The 24,051-nt window shown below is 36.1% G+C and overlaps 4 protein-coding genes across 4 annotated transcripts; 2 read left to right on the forward strand and 2 right to left on the reverse strand.

Moving 5' to 3' along the window:
• The first annotated feature begins 168 nt into the window (after positions 1 to 168).
• On the forward strand, positions 169 to 4,446 carry LOC121748297 (alpha-L-arabinofuranosidase 1-like). The gene is made up of 16 exons (XM_042142561.1): positions 169 to 370; positions 797 to 1,012; positions 1,237 to 1,291; positions 1,394 to 1,605; positions 1,702 to 1,820; positions 1,903 to 2,050; positions 2,147 to 2,216; positions 2,305 to 2,450; positions 2,530 to 2,628; positions 2,702 to 2,846; positions 2,917 to 3,035; positions 3,109 to 3,180; positions 3,258 to 3,361; positions 3,444 to 3,696; positions 3,782 to 3,928; positions 4,046 to 4,446. Exons 2-16 carry the CDS (start codon positions 833 to 835, stop codon positions 4,196 to 4,198), a joined length of 2,022 nt encoding a protein of 673 aa, XP_041998495.1. The 5' UTR covers positions 169 to 370; positions 797 to 832; the 3' UTR covers positions 4,199 to 4,446.
• LOC121748298 (aladin-like) lies at positions 4,305 to 9,123 on the reverse strand. Its single transcript, XM_042142562.1, has 16 exons — positions 8,951 to 9,123; positions 8,790 to 8,845; positions 8,507 to 8,668; positions 8,240 to 8,354; positions 8,020 to 8,119; positions 7,734 to 7,907; positions 7,490 to 7,548; positions 7,261 to 7,348; positions 7,073 to 7,148; positions 6,677 to 6,776; positions 5,850 to 5,901; positions 5,492 to 5,629; positions 5,199 to 5,286; positions 4,842 to 4,909; positions 4,631 to 4,696; positions 4,305 to 4,547 (listed from the first exon to the last, which is right to left on the reverse strand). Exons 1-14 carry the CDS (start codon positions 9,006 to 9,008, stop codon positions 4,847 to 4,849), a joined length of 1,329 nt encoding a protein of 442 aa, XP_041998496.1. The 5' UTR covers positions 9,009 to 9,123; the 3' UTR covers positions 4,305 to 4,547; positions 4,631 to 4,696; positions 4,842 to 4,846.
• Positions 9,124 to 11,200: 2,077 nt separating this feature from the next.
• LOC121748244 (transcription factor IIIA-like) lies at positions 11,201 to 13,634 on the forward strand. Its single transcript, XM_042142474.1, has 6 exons — positions 11,201 to 11,410; positions 11,584 to 11,712; positions 12,276 to 12,552; positions 12,644 to 12,879; positions 12,999 to 13,142; positions 13,250 to 13,634. Exons 1-6 carry the CDS (start codon positions 11,279 to 11,281, stop codon positions 13,406 to 13,408), a joined length of 1,077 nt encoding a protein of 358 aa, XP_041998408.1. The 5' UTR covers positions 11,201 to 11,278; the 3' UTR covers positions 13,409 to 13,634.
• A 2,127-nt stretch (positions 13,635 to 15,761) lies between these two features.
• Positions 15,762 to 23,426, reverse strand: LOC121748243 (outer envelope protein 64, chloroplastic-like). The gene is made up of 13 exons (XM_042142473.1): positions 23,056 to 23,426; positions 22,468 to 22,620; positions 22,247 to 22,371; positions 21,608 to 21,733; positions 20,718 to 20,897; positions 20,464 to 20,608; positions 19,770 to 19,938; positions 19,187 to 19,321; positions 18,900 to 19,100; positions 17,431 to 17,558; positions 17,304 to 17,355; positions 16,404 to 16,473; positions 15,762 to 16,182 (listed from the first exon to the last, which is right to left on the reverse strand). The coding sequence occupies exons 1-13, from the start codon at positions 23,256 to 23,258 to the stop codon at positions 16,100 to 16,102; spliced, it is 1,770 nt and encodes a 589-aa protein (XP_041998407.1). The 5' UTR covers positions 23,259 to 23,426; the 3' UTR covers positions 15,762 to 16,099.
• Positions 23,427 to 24,051: the final 625 nt, after the last annotated feature.

Raw genomic sequence — 24,051 nt, forward strand, 5'->3', positions numbered from 1 at the left:
ATGGCCAAATTCTTGTAGATTGTCCTTCATAAATATTCTAAAATCATAAACTAGGATTAGCATTGAGTAAATATGGATAAGTTGTGTGGGTACAAGAAACAATCACTATTGAGCAAAATGATAAGTGGGACCAAAAAAAGAAACTTTCAAGTAATTGTTTCCAAACTATTGATGCTTCAAGCAACGATAACTAAGATCAAGCTGCCACTTAGTACATTCTTAACGATCAAAAAACACACAAACACACACTAGAAAACACAGAAATTTCTGACGAAACAGTTATAACCGAAATGATATTTCCTTTTTGATAGAGTTTTCTACTCCATAAACAGAACCCACAAATCAAGATTGAATTTTTCGGAACAATCAGGTAATTTGGAGTGATCCCATCTTATGAAGCAAAAAAATCTGATGCTTTTCTTATCATGGGCCTTTTCTGCTCAGATTCTTGATTCTTGATTTCCTCTCTGTTGTTACACATTTTTCACAGTGTAAAAGTCAACGCTCATTTGCCTACTTTCTTGTTATGAACATGTATGATCTCTTTACAAGATATTATGGCTATTGAAAAGATAGTTTTCTATTGAAATCAATTATTACTATAACCGTTTTAGACTCTAGACTCAGTGTGAACATGGAATGTTGCCTTATATTGTCTGTTTTTGTTGATGAAAATGGTGTTTTCTTGGGTAGTTATTCTGCTTTAAGTGCTTCTGCTTTTTATGCTGTTTGATGTTCCAACAGAAAATTCAGCAGAACAAGACATTGTTTTTTGTAACGCATTGCATCGTTGCAGGTTTTACTAGGCCTCAGAATCCGTGGAGCAAGAGATATGGAGCCAAAATATGCAGCTTGTGTAGTGCTGGCTTTCTCTCTCATGGTCATCACCACTTATTACCTTCAGCCTCATGGAGTTATAGCCGATGCAACGCAGAGAGCATCGTTGTCTCTTAATGCTTCCCAGAGTCCTGCAAAGAAGATTCCTGAGAGGATGTTTGGACTGGCATTTGAGGTCAATTTTTGCATTGTAGTATTTCAACAGAAGGATTTAACTTTTTTCTTTCTATGCTTAGAGAAGTACTCAACTTGCCTAACTGGAACAAAATCTATCTTTTATGTTCACGCAAATGTGTAGAATTAGTGCATCAAGTCATTAGAACATGAGTTATTGCGAACGAATGGGAAGTGTAGTCGAGCAAGCATCTTTTGTTTTAACTGTTTCAGGATGCTTTGTAGGAGATCAACCATTCCGGGGCCGGAGGGCTGTGGGCAGAGCTTGTCAGCAACCGAGGTCAGTTGACCATAATGAAGAAAGTGAGAGTGAGAGAATTTAGAGGTTTTATTGAGAGAACAAGATTGTATAGTAGTCACAGAAACTGATCTACGTTTGCAGGTTTTGAAGCCGGAGGTCCAAATACTCCATCAAACATTAGTCCATGGACCATCATTGGCAACGAAACATCAATTCTAGTATCTACGGACAGATCATCCTGCTTCGACAAAAATAAGGTGGCTCTTCAAATGGAGGTGCTCTGTGACATTGATGGTGATAACATCTGTCCAGCAGGAGGAGTTGGAGTCTATAATCCGGGTTATTGGGGAATGGTAAGAAAAAAAAATTCTTCATCAAAGCAATCAGCAAACATTTTCTGATCAAGATTGTGACATAATGTCTGATCTCCTCTTTATGTTTTATTGTAGAATATTGAGAAAGGAAAGAGGTATAGAGTGGCGTTCTATGTCCGTTCGCTGCAACCAATTGAAATGTCTGTGTCATTCATTGGCTCAAAGGAGCACAAGCTAGCTACATATGATATAAAGTGAGAAAGAGTAATTGATATTTTGCTGATTTTGAGTACATACATGATCATTAGTATATTAAGCTCTGATCTGCTTGTGCAGGGATGACGACGTTGCAGAGTGGAAGAAGATGGAGATGGTGTTGGAAGCATATGGATCAGATGCTAATTCAAGATTGCAGCTGACAACATCAAAAAGGTCAACAATATGGCTTGATCAAGTCTCAGCACTACCTTTGGACACTCACAATGTGAGAGTGATTTCACATTTCTTTATGTAATTCAAAATGATATAAAAACTGAAGTTTTCTGTGATTGAGATTGTTGTTTATATCTTCCATTTTCAGGGACATGGATTTCGACAAGATCTTTTCGACATGCTTGCTGCTTTGAAGCCGGGATTTATCAGATTTCCTGGTACTTTGATGTGCAACAGATATCTAATTTCCACTGTTCAAATAATTCAACTACAAGAGAATGTGACTTTGGTGTGTTTTCTTGAAAGGCGGCTCGTATGTCGAAGGAGACAGACTGATGAACGCATTTAGATGGAGAGAAACTATAGGCGCATGGGAAGAGAGACCGGGTTGTTTCAATGATGTTTGGCAGTACTGGACAGATAACGGACTTGGTTATTTTGAGTACTTACAAGTACTTCCTCCCTCCCTCCCTCCCTCCCTCCCTCTCTCTCATTTGATGGAACATCTGATGTATGTGTATAACTCCGCAGCTTGCTGAGGATTTAGGCGTGTCGCCTATTTGGGTAGTCAACATAGGAATTAGCAGAAATGAGCAAGTTGACACTTCACTCATTATGCCCTTTGTGCAAGTAAGAGTCTTACCAAACAAACATCATTTGAAGTTTTTCCTAGTTCAACCATTTAGGCATATCTTCTGTGCAGGATACTCTTGACGCGATTGAGTTTGCTAGAGGAGACGCGTCTTCCACAATGGGCTCTGCCCGGGCAGCAATGGGCCATCCTGAGCCTTTTGATCTGCAGTATGTTGCTGCTGGAAATCAGGACTGTTGGAAAAAGAATTATCGCGGTATGCCTGCTTAACCTGGGTTTATGCATCATTGCGTTTATATTCTTATTGCGTTTCTGCAACGTGTTAGGGAGCTACATGAAGTTTTACAATGCAATAAAAGAGGCCTATCCCGATATCAAGATCATCACAAACTGTGATGCTTCAGCAGCAGTGTTGGACCATCCAGCAGATTTGTATGATTATCACGTGAGGAAAAATTCAATTACTGTAATGATAACCTTTATACAATAATCTGATCCTTTTTTTGGCCATGGTGAAGGTCTACACAAATGCAAACTCCATGTTTTCTATGGCTCACAACTTCGATCACACCTCAAGAAATGGACCAAAGGTGTTTTGAGATGTCTCTTCACTCTCTGATTCGCCATCTGCAGAGGTTTCTCACCCGTGTTCTTGACCATATTTCAGGCTTTTGTGAGCGAGTACGCTGTCACAGGAGGCGAAGCTGGCAGGGGAAATCTGCTGAAAGCACTAGCTGAGGCCGGTTTTCTCATAGGACTAGAGAGAAACAGGTACTGACACAACTCTTCTTCGCCCGTCTCTGCCTGCTGGTCTCAACTGATTAAGACGCGTGCAACTGTCTTTCTCTTGCAGTGACGTTGTTGAGATGGCGAGCAGTGCGCCTTTGTTTGTGAATGTCAACGATCAGAGGTTCAATCCAGATGCAATAGTTTTTGACTCTTCAAACGTCTATGGCACGCCTACCTACTGGATGCAGCACTTGTTCAAGGCTTCAAATGGCGCCACCCTTCTTGATTCCATGCTGCAATCGCCTTCCTCCTCCCTCACCGCATCTGCCATTTCTTGGACTGATGCAGACAGTGGTAGGAGCTACGTCAAAGTAAAGGTAACAGCAGTTTCCCGCACTTAAAATTGAGATAATGATATTTCATCTCGTATTTTATTCGTCTTGCACATGAGACCTTGTTCAGGTTGTGAACTTTGGAGGCAACAGAGTGAATCTGAAGCTTTCTGTCGAGGGATTGGACAACAAGTCTATAGAATCAGCAGGCTCTACATTGACTACGCTAACATCCACTAATGTGAAGGACGAAAATTCGTTTCAAGAACCCAAAAAGGTAATTTTTTCCCTAAATTCTTGATGCATAACTTTGAACCTTTAACATTCAACGAACTCATGTCGTCTTCGTTTCAATTTAGGCACGATATATAACGTCAGACTCTTATTTATGCAGGTTTCGCCAGTTATAAACGCACTAAAAAATGCCAGCAACAAAATGACATTTGTTATGCCTCCGTATTCTTTCATTTCAATTGACTTGCTGCGAAAATCAAAAGTTATTCAAGATGCAGGATCTAATGGCGTCTATGAGTCACGAGTTATTTGAGATTTTAAATCTCTGCATATCTGGCCAATCAGGATCAAGATGATGAAAGATAAACGATGATGGCGATGAAGAGTAGCAATTCGTAACATGATTACTGAATGTTGTATTAAAGCGCATGAAAGGGGACTTGCAATAAGAACTTCGTAAGTTTTACACAAAAATTCAGAGTGTAGTTGATCACATCAGTTTACACCCAAACTTAGTACCCTTAAATGGGTGCTTTTTTTAATTAACAGTGTCTCAGAAAATATAGCATCTCTCCGAAAATGTCCTATCATGTTCATAGATTGTTCATTTCAGTTCCTTGGTGATGAACTGACAAGACCGCTGCATGCAATCTCTGCATAACCTGAAATCAGAAACCACACTTCAGAACTTGTAGAGGAAAAACTGGAGCGACAAAAATCATTGATTTTAAATAGCTGTACTAACCGTATTTTTGCTTGGACAGAGCCACTAAGTTCTGGTAATTTACATTTTGACTTCTTGGGTTCATCTCTACAGTGTGGATCAAAAGTTGAAGAGATAGATGAATCAGATTTCCTCTTTGCAATAGTATTAAATTCATACGTCGATCATCTTTTAAGATGAACAGATATACTATAGCTGGAAATCATATTAAGAAGGGCAAACAAACTCAAACCTCAACTATGGTAGATTATTTGAACGGAATATAAGAGGGTAGGTGCAGCAAAATCCACTGCTCCAGCACTGCACGATAAAGATAATTAATTGAGATGGTTTCATGTGATGGAATTAAGATAGTGCAGCTATAACCCCCCACCGGAGTAAAAGCAACTCTGCGTTATTTGTTTAGATTTAATAACACATAAGCTTTAATATACACTTCTAGAACATTATGCAGTTTGTATCTCCTGAACAGCTTATACAAGCATACACATCAATTTAATACGTTCACATAAACCATACAATCTAAAAATAGCCCAATACATAACACGCTAAATGAAGAAAAATATGAAGGTGAAGGCAAATGACAAACCACAGAAAGCAATGGCCCTTGTTTAAATTTGTCGTAGAATGAAAATGCCACTGGCTTTGGATTGTCCCCAGGACCTCGGATGAACCCACTGGATTGGCCAAAATACACAAAAGAATATGTTTAGGAACAAAATACAAGCATCAAGAAAGTTTGAAACAGAAAACTACTGCAGCCATCATAACATGTTTAAATTTTTGGTTTTTTGAGCAACGAAGAAAACGAAGCTAAATATATAATGAAAAGGAACTAGAAAAGAGATAAGAGAATTATCAAATCCACAGATTTCAACTTACACCAATGATGTTGAAATTAAGGGAGTTCTTTTAACATCAAATACCGCAACAAGCCCGTTGTATTGCTCATCACCATCTTTATATGACACCGCCAATCTCTCTCCTGAAGCATCCCATGCTATCTTCTCAATGACCTGGCTGCAGAACAATGGCATAAAGTTAGTAAACACTCAGTCAAATTTAGTGATTGCATGGCCTTCGAGTATCAATATGCATATAAAGCCAAATTCCTTGAGAGTTGAGGCATTATCCCAGTATTAGGAAAAAATGATATTGTTTGAAAACTGATCTAAACTACTTGTCATCTGATAACCAGGACATGGCAAGTGTATACAGCTAAGTTAAAAGATTTCTGTACCTGTCGGTCAACAATTTTATCTCTGGCAATTCAACTGGTATAAGATGTGCATCTGAAAATCAAAACGAGGTTAAAAGTCAAAGGTCTCAGAAAAAAGTACTAATATATACTCAAACAAATACCATTTCAAAAAAATTGAGAAATTAGATCAAATATGATAAAAATGTCATCTCAAAATATATCTTGGAAAGCTAGATAAGCTACCCAACAAAGACCATAAGCATGTCCGTACAAAAATGTCCAAAGATTTACAATACCAAAAAGAAGAATCTTCAGATTAAGGAACTAAGAGCAGTCTGGAAGTTCCTTCAGTATCTGTTTGCATTGGTGACACTCCAAATAATAAATTTTATTCAAATGCTTATCATTAATCTATCTTAAGAGATACTCCCTCCGTTCCATGTTAATAGAGGCGTTTCATTTACTGCACTCATTTTAAAAAAATAATAGAGTGGAGAAAGAGTAAAGTAAGAGAGAGAATAATGTAGTAATAAATTTTATTCAAACGCTTATCATTAATCTATCTTAAGAGATACTCCCTCCGTTCCATGTTAATAGAGGCGTTTCATTTTATGCACTCGTTTTGAAAAAATAATAAAGTGGAGAAAGAGTAGTAAAGTAAGAGAGAGAATAATGTAGAACGGAGGGAGTACTTAGGAAGTTAGTAACATCACAACATAATCACAGATATGCATGAGAACTGAACAACCATTGTCTGGTGCTGATATCTAATTAAGAATCCACACAAACAGCAATTTCATAATCAGAATAGTAGGACACACAATGACAAAACAGATCAATTACAGGATATGTTACAGAATGCATACCTAGGGACGGAGGTTTGGATGTGAAGTGAATGGAACCTAATGACGCTGATTCCGAAAAAGAAAGAAGTACCATACAGCCATCTGGATCCCATGTTGCTCCCTATCACCAACAATTAGATGACACAAAACAAGAATTTACTTGCTGAATCCATCCACCAATAAGAATATGAGCATCTAGTATAAATCCAGAGTATGTAAATAACTTTTTGTATTTACGAGACTATGAACGCCAGTCACTTGAGTACAAAACATTCCATGAAAAATGTTTTAAGGGGGGATGTAAGGGCAGACAAGATGCTGCACAGTTTAACATTCCTAACACTAAAACATGGATTCTAAGAATATATAATAAAACTGATAAATATCACTAATTTAGATAACAGACTATCCACTTACCGTGACAAACCCATTCTTTGAGGACCATGGTTCCGATGTCCATGTGTTTGTCTCCCAGAGATAAAATGTTCCATCACTGCATCATAAAAGGCAACTCCAAATCGTTAGTTGTTGGTAGCATAAAGTGTATCTTCAAAAACTAAATACGATGCAAATCAATTTAGATGGTAAATGATAATTCACAGTACAATTTTGCAGAAAAGAAATAATCTCCTGATGGAGACCACTTTAACAATGATATGCCCCCTAGGCCCCTTCGAATAGGAGTGCCCAGACCTGTCGTTGAAAGGAAGAAATCAGACATAAGAAGAATTATATAAGCATGCATGAAGTCTATAACTATGGTTCTATGATGCCTTCAAAACTTTTGCATTCTGCAGATTGTTTTGTAATAGAGATTGATAAGAAGACATGTACCTAGTGAAACATCCCAAATGGTGAACGATGAACTCTCATATGAAGCTGAAGCTAAATATGTAAAACTAAGTCAAGGAATATGCAGAATGTCGGATTCATATAATCTTTTCCCTTGAGAAGAGAGAATGACAGACAACAAAAGTTCAACTAAAAAATTGGGTCAAAATGAGTCGGAGTAAGTGAACAATATTTAACAGAAATTTCAACCAACAAATAGACAGTTATATATAGTTCTTATGGATATCTTCCATCAGGACTCCATGAAAGTGCAGTAATCTGTTCAGAATCAGAACTCTGAAGGAAATCTACCAGAGTCCATCGTGTCACAGAGCCCCTAGAAAGTGGGTTCGAAGTCACCCCAGATCTTACAGATGGAACATTACCGGGAGATGAAGCAGCCCAAATGCAAATTCCACCCCTATAATAATAAACCACAACAACAAAACCAAGTTACAGATTTTAATTAAAACAACAAAGTCCAAATGAATAAACCAAATATACACTAAACAGATTATTTTTGTGAGACTCACTTGCATGCAACAGAAAGGGTTTTCCCTCCATTTGGTCTCCACTCAAGAATTTTTACATCTTTTTGGGATTCATGGGACAAGACGCAAGGAACCTTTCCATCTGGTATATGACAAAAGTAAGGAGAAAAGACATCACTTATGATAGGATCAATGAGCAACAACAATTTAAGTACCAGAGGAGCAACCAAAAATCACCATCAAGAAATTTCATAGCACTTACCAGAATCATTGTAGTCACAAATCGTCACCTGATGATGTGAAGAAACAAATGCTAAAATCTGTTTGTGGTCGTGCCAACTTACAGTGTGAAGATCAATACCATTTAAGAGGTTTACCTGAAAGTAAAAATAGATAGCAGAAGTATTAACACTTATTGCATCTAACCATTGCCCTCCTCTCGATAACTATAAATATCTATAGCATGCACATTAGTGCCAGAAAGCAAGCAGATGTATGCACACAAAAGCAAATCTATGATGATAATTACATCGGCAGGCTGCAAAAGAGGCCTGAGGGAGCCACTGAACAGAGCCTCTAGTACCGCAGATGGAATGCCTAAATTACCCTTCCTCCGTTCACTTGTTTCCTGCTCAGTCCCCACCCCCAATAAGCTCTCTGAATCGAATTGGATCGGACTGAATATATTCCCCTGCAATTATACCAATCAATGGGCCGTATACATCAAATTATTTAACAACTAATTATCACAGCCCTGAAAACCACTAGTATACAACAAAAAAATTAAGCAAAGAACGATTAGAATGGAGTACAAGTATTTTAGAGTAGGTATCATTCGCCTGATCATCCCCCAGGCGGTCTGCCGTAACTGCGTGGAAATTAAGCAAAATTTAAGAACCAATGCGGAACCGAAATCATTATAATTGAAGTTTGCAGAAATGAGGTACAGTGGGCTTCGATGAGAAATTGTTACCTAGTTCCCTGTTGATTTCGCAAATGGTGACCGTGCCTGGCTGAGGAAAAGAAGGCATCGTGTCGAGAGGTGTGGTGTTGGCGTGACTGATGAGAGAGAGAGAGAGAGAGAGAGAGAGAGAGAGTAGGGTTTATAGCGATTTTTGGTTTAGTTCCCGCCAGGGACTGCTCGGTATTCGCAGTGTCTATTTGAGGGTCTAAACTACGAATTCCGGCTTTCAGAGGGGTCAAACGTAATAATACAGTATTTGAGGGTTCGATTGTCTTAAAATAACTCTCTTCCAAAATTACCCCTCGTTACCAATATATTTGGAATAAACACATAACTCATAGTACAAAATATTTCACTATTGTTTCATATTAATACAAAAATTTGAAATTTATATAAATCATACAAAAAGTTTTATTCGTGTTTCAATTTACTACATTCCATTATATATGTTTAAACAGCGTTAACTCTTTATCTATTTGAAGTATAAAATATTTCATCATTGTTTCATATTGGTACAAAAAGTTTTACGAAAAGTTTCATGTTGGTACAAAAAGTTTTACTATTATTTCATATTGATACAAAGAAATTAGTGTAATTACATGTTTTATGCAAAATGTTTTACCTTTATTTCAATTTAATACAAAAAGTATTAATGTTACATATTTCATACAAAAAATTACATTAGTGTTTTAAATTAATACATTCCGTTAAATATTTTAAATATCGTCAGTTAGTTTATAATATGTCCAACTTATCATCATAATAAAGAATAATTAGAGATTTAATACAATTATTCACTCTAAAAAAATAACAAACAGTATCAATTCTTTCAGCAATTGTGCGTGGTTTACAAAAATTATGTCTCTCAATATACTCTATTTTTTTATTGTATTCTTTATAAAACATAGTATAAAATAAGTCCATATTTCATCTTTACAAAATGACTAATTTGAGCTTCAAACTGTCAATAAGTCAAATTTAATTTTCACAAAAAAATATTCAATATCTTTTTAGTTGTATTCCTCATTGTTACATGAGAAACATTTGACAATAAAATGCAATTCGCTAATTTGATAGTGAAGAGTGATGATTTTTTTTCTGTGGTTTTCATTTTTGTGAGTAATAAAAATAATTGTGTTTGAAATAATTAATGAGAAGTTTTAATTTAAAACTTTTTGTACAAATTTGAAACATTGATGACACTTTTTGTATGTATGATGTAATTAGAAGTACGGATGTCAATGTAGCCCGTAACCAGTGGGCTTGCCCGAATAGCCCGCCAAATTTATAGGGTTAGGGTTAGAAATTTCTAGCCCCATAAAATCAAAACCCGATTAGCCCGTACCCGATTAACCCGCAACCCATTAGGGTCAGACCAGAAAACCCGATAAATTTTCTATTATTCTATTTTTGTTACTCCTAATTCGACATTTTATTGATTAATTTTAACTAAAAAAATAACTTTCAATTTTATATTAAATATACAAATTATATATTGAGTTTTTATTAATATAATAATTGATAAATAAATTAAAAACTTTAAATTCACAAAAAATATTTAAATTTCTAAAACATGCATTAAAATTCTACGAAATATCTCAAATATTAGTATTTGATCATGTTTATGATTGAGTTTAAGCATATATCTCAAATATATCATAATTAAATGTTTTACATTGTATGAATATTAGTAATTTTAATCATTATTTATTGGATTGATCGCACGTTAATATTATCGGTAGCAACCCGATTAACCCGCTGGGCTAGCCCGAAACCCGAGCTTTTAGAGTTAGGGCTGAGCTTTTATAACCCGAAAGAAATCACAACCCGATTAGCCCGCACCCGATTGACCCACAACCTGAGTAGGGTTGGCCCGAAACCCGATGGGCCGGCCCGATTGACATCCCTAATTAGAAGTAACAGTGTTAGTAGGGATTTAACGGGATGTATTATTTTGGAACAATAAGTAAACTTTTTGTATGAAATATATAACTTAATACTTTTTGTACTAAATTGAAATAAAGGTAAAAAATTTTGTATGAAACATGTAATTACCTAAAAAAATTCATCATTGTTTAAAGTTAACGCCGTTTAAATGCATATAACGGAATGTGCTAAATTGAAACACGAATGCAACTTTTTGTATAATTTATTTAAACTTCGAACTTTTTGTACTAATATGAAACAAATGTGAAACATTTTGAATTGATTATATATTCAGCCCAACCTCTCACTTCCAAAATTACCCATCTCGTTCCAATATATTCAACCCTAACCTCTCTCGTCTTTTTGCTCGCCCTTTTCATTATCTACAGCTAAACTGTGTTTCGACTTTCGATGGCGGTGGACGAAGTAGATAAAACGCGCGATACAATTTTCCGAGACATCAGGAGATATTACTGCGAGTTCTGCGGAATTTGCAGATCGAAGAAAACCCTGATCGCCGCTCACATCCGTACTCACCACGAGGTGTGTGCTTGATTATGTGTTTTTTTGTTTGTTTAATTCATGTGTTTTTAAGATCTGAATCATGGTACTGGCGGATGGAGTTAATTGCGGATTGTGTTTTGAAATTTCCATCTTCTGTTATGCAGTTAAGCTGTCGAATTCTGTTAATTGATGAAGGATTTTGTGAATTGCAGGAAGAAAGTAAGAAGGGGCTGAACGAAGGTAAGGAGCATGGCGAGAAACTGAATGTGTGCGAACACTGTGGTGTGAGCTTTCGGAAGCCTGCCCTTCTGAAGCAGCATATGCAGAGCCATTCACTTGAGGTCAGTTTTTCAATTGAGTTCTGTATATAATTATTTCCTTGTAGTATACCTTCACATGTATTATATGCTGTGTTGTTGAATTATGTTTTGATAAAGATTGTTGCAAGTTAATCTATTTCTTCGTTTGGCTTAAGTCTATCGATTGTGTTACTGGAGGATAGAGGATTTAAGAATAATCTCTTTTCTTAGTTTATGCCCAATCTTAGAAGGTTTGTTTTTGTGGTGAACGGTTTGCTTTGTCTCTGTGCTTCTGTGTATCTGGACCACTAAAAAAATAACCTTTTGCAGATTGAAGTATGGCAGAACTCCGAGTGTGAAGCATTGGATCCCAAATAAAAGAACTCCAAAATGCGAGAGGCAGAAAATGTTACCTTGAATGGATCAGTACCAGGCAGGGGACTGCCTGCGAAGCTCCATCAAGTGTGCCTCAGTCACGCTTGCTATTCTGTGAGGTTTGGGGATTTTTTGTTTCCGTGTTGGAGTAGATCAAAAACCTTGTTATTGAAAGCTTCTATGAAAGTTCTGCACGATTATCTTCTGATAATGAGTATGTTTCGTTGCAGAGGCCTTTTATTTGCCCGTTGGATGACTGCCACTCCAGTTATAGAAGGAAAGATCACTTGACCAGACACATGCTTCAGCATGAAGGAAAACTGTTTGAATGTACTTTTGAGGGCTGCAAGCAGATTTTTACGTTACAGGGTAATATGACAAGGCATGTCAAGGAGTTCCATGATGAATCTGCTTCTGCTGAAGTTAAGCAACATGCCTGCTCAGAGCACGGGTGTGGGAAGGTCTTTAAATATCTGTCGAAATTGAAAAAGCATGAGGATTCTCATGGTAAGTTGCTTTTGTTTTGATTCCTATGCAATCAAGTTATATTTTGATGGTAACATATGTTATTCATTTGTTATGTTTGGGTTTGATGCAGTTAAGCTGGATTCGGTCGAGGCATTCTGCGCAGAACCGGACTGTATGAAATACTTTTCCAATGAGCGGTGCCTCAAGGAGCATATTCGGTCTTCCCATCAACACATTATGTGTGGTCAATGTGGCACAAAGCAGCTAAAGAAAAACATCAAGCGTCACATGCGCATGCATGAAGAAGGGCCTTCCTTGGAGAGGAACAAATGTAGTTTCAAGGGCTGCACGCTAACATTTTCAAATGTAAGCCCCTTCCCTTCCAAAACCCATCTACTTGTAATGTGCCCCTCTTCCTTGAGCTCATCTTGTGACAAAAAATTTTCATCAATATCAAACATGTTTCACTCCCTTCCCTTGTACAGACATCAAATCTCAATCAACATATAAAGGCTGTGCACCTGGAACTAAAACCATTTGTCTGTGGCATGCCCGGTTGTCACGAGAGATTTGCGTTCAAACACGTGAGGAACAGGCACGAACAAACTGGGTGCCACATCTATACTCGTGTAAGAGCTCTTGCTTCTCGAGCCAATTAATAATCTTCATCATAGGCCAATTTTACAGCAGCATTAGACAATACCTTATCTCTGGATTATGATCTGTTTGTGTTCAGGGAATTTTTGAAGAATCTGATGAGCAAATCCGGTCTAGGCCAAGAGGCGGCAGGAAAAGGAAGTACCCGGTCATTGAGACACTGCTGCGAAAAAGGATCGTTCCGCCCAGTGGATCAGAGCTTGCCAGCAATGACGAGCATAATAACTCATCATGTTAATCCATTTGTTTAGGTGTATCTCCATGGTGGCTGACTCTCTTAAGGATCCTGGAATTAGGATATGTTATTATGTGTATGATCCTATAGATCGCACGTAGTATATAAAATGTTAATTAGTGAAGGTTTGGGCAGAAAACATATGTATTGCTAAGATTTTGCCTAGTAGGTGCAATGGGTTTGTGTATATGTCTTTTGTTGGTGCAATATAAGTTCTAACTTCTAATTAGCAATTATTGTCTATTTTTCTTTGTTTATTAAATTATTTAGTTTGTCCCTGGGGATTTGTTGGCTCTTCGCCTTATTTGTAATCACTTTTGCATTTCTATGACCCATTTCTTCAATTTAGTAATTTGTGAAGATGTGAGACTAGGAGCTGTAATTGATTGCACTCTGGCAACAAGGGTTGATCATAGAATTCATTCTATTTTTAGTCACTTATAAAATTTTTCATCATTTTTTAAAAATTTGTATCAATTGTTTTCGGATAAATAAAAATTGAAGTAAAATATTAATATCGTTGTATATACTTTTTTGGAGCAAAATAAAAGCAAAATAATAAATCATATCTTCTACGTCATTTCATGATTCAAATATTGGAGAGAAATTTTTATGATAAAATTGCTGAAGGTTGAAAAGATTATATAGAATGGATGAGTTGGATAAATTTGATACAAGGTGGAGCATAAGGTAGAATTTACAAAATCACTAAAATTTGGATATTTTACATTATTAATCCACAAAAATTATAGTTTTTGTTTATAGGACAAATTGTTAGTATTTAAATTATGTACTAGTTGTCTTGTATGGTCAATCTACCAATGTTTGAAAGAAAATGATAAATTACAAAGTTTCATTTATTTTTTCTTCATTATCCATTTACAAAAAACTCTAGCGCTCAAGTGTGTGTAATAGGGGTAATTCTTTTGTTGTTCTAGAGTATAATTAACATTCCATAAGTGTACTGGACTTTTTTTTGTTTCGGCTTTGGGAGAGACGCATGCGGACCTTTTAATGAAACACATGAAGAAGATGCGTTTTACACAAAACGCTCATGCGTCGTCCAATTTTTCAATTTTTTTTAAAGACGCGTGACGCTAATGCGTTTTAGGGAGAGACGCATCTTCATCATGCGTCACTTGTTTTTTAAAAAATGGGAATAGCAGATAAAAATATAATAAATGTGGCATGTAATCTGATTGTTGGTGTGTTGGTAGGGAGCAGGCGTGTGAGGGGATTCTTCAAGCCTTGCGAGATGAAGCCATGAACGACCCTTGAGAACGCATTGAGATCGCCTAGCGCCACGCCATCTACAGACCTTCTCTACTCATGAACTAACATCTGTGTTTAGAAAGAGGTAGTTGCCAGTTCTATTATGCGAATCTTGGTTTGTCAATGGATTTTAGCATTGTTAGGAAGTGTTATTTAGTTCTCTTCAACGTTTATTTGTGTAAGTGTAACAGAGCTCACCAATCTAAGTGTTACTTTTGCTTTTGAAATATTTTCTGCGTTTAATATTTTTGATGACACTTGCAATAGATTACTAATCCAATTCTTGGCTGAAGTTGGAGGTGAAATGTGTAAAAGGTGCCTTGAGAAGTGGAAGAAAAATAACTTATTTTAGCAACGGTATAAATACAAAGAAGGGAAAATTTAGGGATCTAATTTATTGAACTTTAGTAAATTATTACAGAATGTGAAAACAAAGAGGAAAATTTAGTGATCTAAACTATTGATCTTCGGTAAATAGTTTTATACGCCACAAATAATTGGTTATGCTTGTTATGATCATATTGGTTAGATCCATGGACATTGCACTGATTTTATCAGCTATTCCCATTTTTAAAAAATATAAGAATGAATAATTGACAATGAATTTATAAAAGAAAAAGCAATCCTATTTTATGGAATATTTTTTGACTTTATAATTTCTTCTTCTGTCTCTTTTTCTACGCATGGCACATTTATTATATTTTTATCTGTTATTCCCATTTTTTTTAAAACAAGTGACGCATGATGGAGATTCGTCTCTCCCTAAGACGCATTAACGCCATGCGTCTTTAAAAAAAATTGAAAAATTGGACAACGCATGAGCGTCATGCGTCTTTGTGTAAAACGCATATTCCTCATGCGTTTCATTAAAAGGAGACGCATGATCCCAAAGCCAGAACAAAAAAAAAGTCCAGCATAGTTATGAAATGTTAATTATACTCTAGAACAACAAAAGAATTATCCGTGTGTAATAGTTTAGATGATATGCCAATTATGTGGCACATACGATGCATTTATTTATCTAGTGTGCTAAACGACATCATTCTGCATATTAAGTGAGTATTTTCTACTTGACACAGAGACATGCAATAAGAGAAATCGAGCCTTTTATTGTTGGCTAAGGAACAACAAAACTTCAATCAACTCCATAACAAGGTTTGGGAATTATAACTGAACACAGCCAATATCCCAGATAAATAGAAGGTGCAGCTACAATAAACAAATAAATGGCATATACTATAACTAAAGAGTGTGTGGGCTGTGCCTGACCATCTCTCATTTGGCCCTCACATGACAAAAGGGCGACTACCATCCAAGATTTCGTAGCAAATTGGAAACTGGGAGTTGCTTGAATGAAACGAATTAATGCGTGACCAGGCCGTTTACACAACATCTATGTAAAATTGAGGTATATCTGATCAACTACTGAAATAACTTCCTCAGCCTCTCCAGAGATTGAGATGCTCTTTTGTTTTTTGGCTCAAGAACGAGTGCGTATCCAAAATCTGCAAAAGGTCAGAAAAGATTGAGGCAAAATAACACTAGGAAGCATTTTTTTAACCTAATCATGCATCTTGGTACAGACTAGAGGCGCGATGGATTTGGGTGTTTTTTTTCCAATAGGAAGCATTTTTAACCGAATCATGCAAATATAACCAATCGCCTACTCTGAGTTCGACCACAAATATGAAATTTTGGTTTGCCAAATAATTAAATCAAGACTCACCGTCCATTGCTTCTTTATAGTAGCCCAACATTTCACGTGATGTTCCTCTCCTCAGATAGGACTTTACATTCTACATGGAGTCAAGATGAATTATCAAGCATATCGAAAAGGATGTGTTTGAAAGTGGCATAAAAATTCTGAACTTTTTTAGCGAACAACACAACTATCAGTCAATCAAAATACACCATTGTGCTAATTAGATGACAAATAGGCAAATCCATGTTAAACCATATAGGTGGTGTTCGGTTTCCTAGATAAAATAATACCAAGATATAATCTAAGATTGAGTTGAGAGACTATTTTAGTTGGAGGGGGTTGGCTTTGACTAATTATTCCATAATTATCCATCTAAGAATGAGTTATGAGATTCAATCTCATCAACCAAACACACTACATATTTAATCTCGAGATACAATCTTGCAAACTGAACAGCCTCATAGAGAATGCAGAAACAAGTCAAGATCACAAAGCATACAACAACATGAGAGTATAGATTTCAATTGGATACAAATGAGGAAGGTCAGATTAGTTAGGAAAAATGGTCCATTGCTATTTGCTGTAATAAACCAAATGATGTTGAATTGAATATCAAAGTTCTATATCAGCAAACACTCAAGGATATGTATCCTTATGCTAATATAAGGCTAGAAGCAAACAAAAAAAATATTCTAGAACAACCGAACTGTCAAGCATTTACTTGATAAAGGTGTATGTTAGTTAAGGTGAGAAAAAATTACTAGAACTATTCAGATTTTCCTGATTCAAGATATAATGGGTGCATAAGATGATGATGGCTAAACTAAATGAATAAGTATCATCGTCCAAAAAGAGCAAATATACATTCACCAAAGACCAACTCAAGAAGGGAGGTTGGGAAGTTCAGAGACACAGACAGCTGACCTTTTTATCGAGATCAATCGCTTGGCTACAATCTGCTTCAGCTTGGATGTAGCTAAATAAGACGAAGAAACAAATACATCAATCTCCAAGCAAAATAAACAATCAAAACGCCCATTTCAACTCATACCTTCCAATTTCCAAGTAAGCTGCAGCCCTGTTACTATAATAAGTTGCATTAGTACTATTGAGCTTGATGGCTTCTGTATAAAATCCAACAGCTCTCTGCCATTGTTTATCTTTGAATGCTTGATTGCCCTAAGAGAAGAGAAAATTAACAAGATGTCAGATTGCTTTTTAAATATAAACCAGATGTATAGGCAAGAGACTTTAACTTATTCTTTACCAACCTACAAAGATCACACAGAAGCAAGAGAGAATAAAAGAAGACCCTCAATCCAGTTTGCCAAGAAAGTGAATTTATGGATGACAATGAGGTTGGCAGAGGTCATGCACAAGTTAGGAAGGCATATCAGAACAAAATCATGCAATGGGGGTTATTAACAAGACTGTAACATATAATCTGGTAATGGCGTAATGCTAGAAACATCAAGCGTGAATGTCTGTTCTCTATCAAAAGCTCAAATCAAAAGACTTAACCACAGACCGTCTATCTAACATGGCTGAAAACCCACCAGTTGTCTGATTTTTTACGTAGACAAGAACCAACTTACCAGTTTCCCTTCAGACTGAAATTAAACTATCATTATTGACTATTTTTGTTTTGAGTTTGGTTCCGGAACAGCCAGTTGTGGCAGTTTATTTTTATTACTACCTGCATTTAGCCTATGTCATTTCAGCACGTTTATTTACAAGGGTATGATTGTATGTAAAGGTGTGTGTGACCCACATATTTAACGTAGTGTAAAGTGATTATCCAAAAAGGAAGCAGGTCAAATGTAATGGGACAGATTGAAAAGGAATTCTGGCCAAGTGAAGTGGGATGGAGTGTTGCCTTTCCTATATCTTTTGTTTTGATTTTATTTTAAATTGCATGAACACAATAAATAAAATTGTTATTATTTGAGACTTCTGAGCGAAAACTTAATGGAATAATTTAATAGGTTTGGCAAGCAATATTTTTAACTTTAGGATTAATATTAATTTGAATCGGTAGTTATGAATAATAGTCACTTCATGTGCCACTCATATACGACGATCAAGTGATCAACAATCCAGGCCATAAGTAATCCAGCAGTCAAACGACCGGATTTCAGAATTCATATTTCAAAAAATTAAACGTAACTAACCCCGCTGTTAAACACCCAACGCATGGTTTCTAAAATGCTCAAACCATAAGTGAACCTTGTCCAAAAGATTCCCATAAGTTTCACATGAAACTATGGTCAATGGTTTCCTAACTATTGGCCACCGCTGGGTTCCACTTGGAAGGAAACCAGCTAGGAGTCAATTGAACAAAAGATAGCAGCATCTGTAATCCAAACAAATACAAAAAACAACCTTCTCAAGACCTTTGGAAGGTCAGATAAGAAAAGTCTCATCAACTTATAGAAATACCCAAGGAGGGCCTCAAATTCTTAAACAATTTGTAAAGACAGTTAATGTTAGCATATAGCATAGTTTTTATTTAGGATCTACCTTTTCTTTGGCCACATTAGCAGACTCTTCATTTGTCATAGCTTTACTAGATACTTTAGGCTTTGAAGCTGTATCAAGCTGTTCCTGTAATGATGTATACATAGACTGTAGTGTATCTAGCAGAAACCTATCAGCCCCATGTCTGGCAAGAAGCGATAAAGAAACTGGGCATTTTTCATGGACTCCCAGTGGTACTGCAACCTAAAATGACAACACAAACTCAATGCGACTAGAATCATATGCATGCAAAATTTTTAAGAACCTAAAAAAGAGATGAGAAGATTAACCTGACAACAGCCTGACATACTAGCTACACTTGACAGGGTAGTCGCCTGAATTAAATATTCCTTAGAATAACTCTCCTTGGCTTCAAGTTTTGGAGGAGGCCCAAGGGCAGTAGGAGTAACTAATATTCCATCATCCTGTTTAGAGCATATATTTCAGGCAACAAGCATCAGAGGGCCAAGTATAAGTATCAAGATGACAACTCTTATCTTGGAAAGCTATTGACTAGAGAAATGATCTCTAGATTGTATCATAACAGCAACGACACTTGTCATTTCAAGAAGAACAACCATAGCTAGCTCATTATTACAGTATCAAGAAGACGTAAAAATAGTTTTTCATTTGTGTGTTGATCCTTTGTTTATTTTTAACAACTTAATATTGTATGTGTATTATTGGCTATATCTACAGGAAATTAAGCATGGGTAAGAAATTATTTCAAATAGCCAGGTAAAGTAGAAAACAAAAAAAAAAGGAAAGAAAGGAATATTAGGGAATTGTTCTGCAATATTCAAGTTGCAGCTGTGAATATTAAAATTATCACCAATAAAATTATACAGTGTGAGACAAATCTTAAGCCAGTACCTTTACAAGGGCATCTATAGCAGAACGTAATTCGATCCTGATTGTGCGGCCTTTTTCAATATCAGCATCAGTTAAATCCGATGCTTCCCGTAATTGTGCTGAGATAACAGGATCCAGGGTAGGCTTTACTGAATTGATCCATCCATTATGATTTTGCCTGAACTCATAACTGCGTATAAACAGAGTACTTTATTCAGGCCAAAAGGAGGATAGCCAGAATTGGTCCCGGTGGAATCAAGTATATATGTAAACCAAATAATGCAAACTTCACAACTTTCATACACTCCATCCTGAGATAGAGATATTAAATATAAATAACAAGGTAAGCAGGTAACAAAGGCAACAAATTAAAGACCTTCTGACTTTTTAATGACAAACTAGAAGGCACACCAACTACAGAAATTAAAGATTTAAAGCTCAGAGAAGGGATAATGTGAGAATAAAAGGACATCAGGCATAGAAAAGCACACTGAAATCGAAAACATTGTTTATTTTAAAGCATTACTTCCTCCAATTTTAACCTTCAATAGCTACAATGGAAGAAAGGCTATAACTGTCCCTCAAATATATGCATTGAAATGTCCACGTGAAAAAGAAATGAAGTAAATAATCTAAAATAAGAAATTTTTCAGTGGTAATAACTGAAACAAATTAATTCAAGGTAATACTATCTCAGCACTGCTGATAACCTCACCATTTAATTATCTGCATGGCATTTGCTAGCATTCCTAATGGAGAAGATTTCCCATCACCATTTGATTGGCCAACACTGAATGTTTTTAGGCTTGGAACCTTCAATTTTATATAATCGCCTAGATTTTCATGCCGCAGAACTTGTCCTGAAAGGTGAGCCGAATAAGCAATCCAGTACAACCATCAAAAAGGAAATTACTGAAATAATTCAAATGAAAAACCTTTAAAACAGTTGTTAAGAGGAAAAGGACATACTTCCATAAAGCTTTTCGATGGACTTTATCACCACCTGAGTCCGGTCTGCAGGAAGCTTGGATAATTGAAAACAGTCATCAGCAATGACAAAAGTCCTTGGCTTGCGTTGTGCAGCATATGGGACCTGCAGCAGCACATGACCAACACGACGAAGTACACTAGGATCCTTTGCAAACCATCCTACGCGAAAAAAAAACAAGGCACTTAAATACATTAGAGGAACTCTAATCTCAGAATACAGACTATGTCCTGAATTAAGTCCTAAGCTTGAAGTCATGTGATTTTTCCATATCAACAACAATATAAGTCAAAATCTTATATAATGAGCCAGGCATAAGTAGTGCTCTTCAAACTTCAAAGAGAGAAACTCTGATGCTCACAGCACAAACTATGTCATTAAGTGAGTCTTGAACAGTATCAGATATGTATTTTATCATATTGACAATAATAGAAGTGAAAATTTTGTATGAGGTTACAGAAGTAATGCTCTTCAATGAAAATAAGCAACAATATTATCAATACATTTTTTAAAAAATAACCAATTTCCAATAATAAGAATGAGAAATATTTAGCACCAGAACATTCAAAACAACTTCACCAGCAGGAAATAGTTCTTACTAACTTCACAATTCACATCAAGCCAGTGCCAGCATATCAAGAAATTAGAGAAAAATTATAAATTGCGGTTTTACATTTCATATTAACATGTCAATACCCCAACCCCACAAGTGAAGTCACTTCCAGGACTTTTTTACCAGTTTCTCATTCAAACTAAGCCACTTAAATATGCAAAAGAGAAGGGCAAGAGCATCACTTCAAACTTCAAAGATGTAGAAAAGGAAAATTTTTTAAATAGCCATATGTATCTGGGGATGACAGTGAATACATACCAACTGTGTCGAGACTTTCTGAAACAGGAATCACCCCAGAAAGGGAGACAGTCCCATGGGATGGTCGAAAGCCAACCACGGCACAGTTTCCAGCAGGCAACCGCACACCACCATCAGTATCTATGCCTGTTATTTTTCAAAGTTAAATATGCACATTATTCTGACAGACATTTTTACATAACATTCAAATAGAACATGAGGAGTCAAGCTTGCCACAAGAATAATCTATGACATCAACATTATCTGTATTTGTGGTAAAATATCATACATAAACAGTAAAAACCCACATCAAAAATAAATCCACTAATCTAACTGCTCAAAGAATTAGCCTATCAAACTTTGTAGGCATCCCTGGAAATTGCAGCATAATCACACCTGTAACCGAAGAAAAGCAAAAGTGTAGCGCTGAAATCCAAATTTCTAGTTTTAAATTATCCATACATAATAACCTTTGGTGCTTACTTTTTAGAAAGAAATCATGTAATTATGTTCACCAGGCCAACTAGCTTAAATTCAAAGAAAATTAGAAATGATTAATGCTGGTTGAACATTACACAATAAGACTAACGTACATGCCCACCGACATACTAATAGGGGAACCCAATCAATAACTTTTAATGAAATGAACTATCATCTCACCTAATGAAAAATCAGCAAGCTTAGCAGCAACAGCAACAGCAGCACCACTCGAAGATCCACCTGGTACCCGTGCAGGTGCAGCAGGATTAGTTGGTGATTCGTAATGCTTGTTCTCTCCACTAACACTATTTTAACAGAGGAAGAAATGTTATATTAAAAGGAAAGGAGCTACTTAGTCATAAACTGTGCATATCTGAATAGAGTAAGTGTAATAAACAAACCCTAATGCCATGTCATCCACGACAGTTTTCCCAACACATGTAGCACCTCCATCAACAAGGGCGGCAACCACAGGACATGTCCGAGTTGCAGGTTCATGAGTCCTGGACCAGTCTGGATTGCCAAACCCAGTTACAAGCCCTTCAACATCAAATCTGGAAATCAAGATAAAGATTCAAACTTTTGGGCTACATGCATCGTATCGCATCCAAATAATTCATACGCTATCAGCAGCCACCAAAATTTTGCAAGAGAAAGGAAACAAACCACAATATTCAAACGTGACCAAGGTAACCTTTAAACCACCCCCTCTTTAAATTGCATCTATTTCCAACTACACATTAGTTTTTGCTAATAATAGTATATAACTATTTCAAGTCCCTTCCCACTACCAACCTTAAACCAAATGAACAAACAGCACAATCAAAAAAAGAAGTAACATACAGACATATATGTTACTATGTGTGTGAGTGCTACAAAATCAAGCTCATCAAAAGGTAAATATCAGTATTATCCAAATCATCAACTAAAATCTTTGTGAATAAAAAAATTGAAACCTAGCCACAGTGAAGTAATGTAAAGATGCTCACACATCAGAAACCGCAAAAGATAGGCCAGTAAGAGGGTGGGGAGCTTTGGGAGGGAGGGGCTGCGGCGGCGGCAACAGCTGTAGCCGCTCTATAAACGCTCCGAAGTCAGCCCTCACCGCCCGCTTCAGCTTCTTTGTCATAATCAGTATCCCCGCAATCCCAAGCCCCAATAAAACCCATAAATTCGGTGATGAAGACGCCATTCTTGCAGAATGATCGATTGCTATTGTATGTTGAGAACAGCCCACCAAAACAAATAAATGGATTAAAGAGTTGAGCGAGGATATAGCAGGGAACCAGAGTTTAAGTGTGAGAATTTTCAGGTGTTTAAAAATTTTGAGGTTACAATTTTGCACTGGGGTTTATCAATGGCTTCCAAGATTTTGTTTTTTATATACGAGGAATAAATAACTTCACTCGCATTTATCCTCTTTCGCTGAATATTTTTAAATATTACTGTAGTACTAACTAGTTTAGAATACGAATACTTATCTTCATATATAGTAAACTTATGCATTTTTATTTTATTTCGATCAAAACTAATATAATTAAATCAAATATAACAATAAAATATTACTATTATTTTATGTAAAACGATATATTTCTATTTAAAATAGTTATTAAAAGGCATCAATAATGTGATTTTGATGTTTATCATATGACTTTGCAAATATTTTAATTAAAAAGTTGTATTAGAGTAATCCCCTCGTGGTCTTTAAAGTCAAAATTGTAAAAAAACCATGAGAGAATTTCTGTGATATAATTTTTTATATAGAAAAAGTGTTCAACGAATTCCAATAATTTTATCGTAAGTAGCTAAGACTGTTTGAAAATCATATGCATTTATGTATGCACCTTGAAATCAATAAAGATATGTATGGATAAGATGTTACACATTTATTATAAATTGCACCCAATCTGGATCTTGTATATCGAGTAAACACCTTGAACATATATATGAGCTATCCAAATAAGGAAATTTATAACGCTCTGCAT

The sequence above is a fragment of the Salvia splendens genome, chromosome 9 (genome assembly GCF_004379255.2).
Source record: "Salvia splendens isolate huo1 chromosome 9, SspV2, whole genome shotgun sequence".
NCBI lineage: Eukaryota > Viridiplantae > Streptophyta > Magnoliopsida > Lamiales > Lamiaceae > Salvia > Salvia splendens.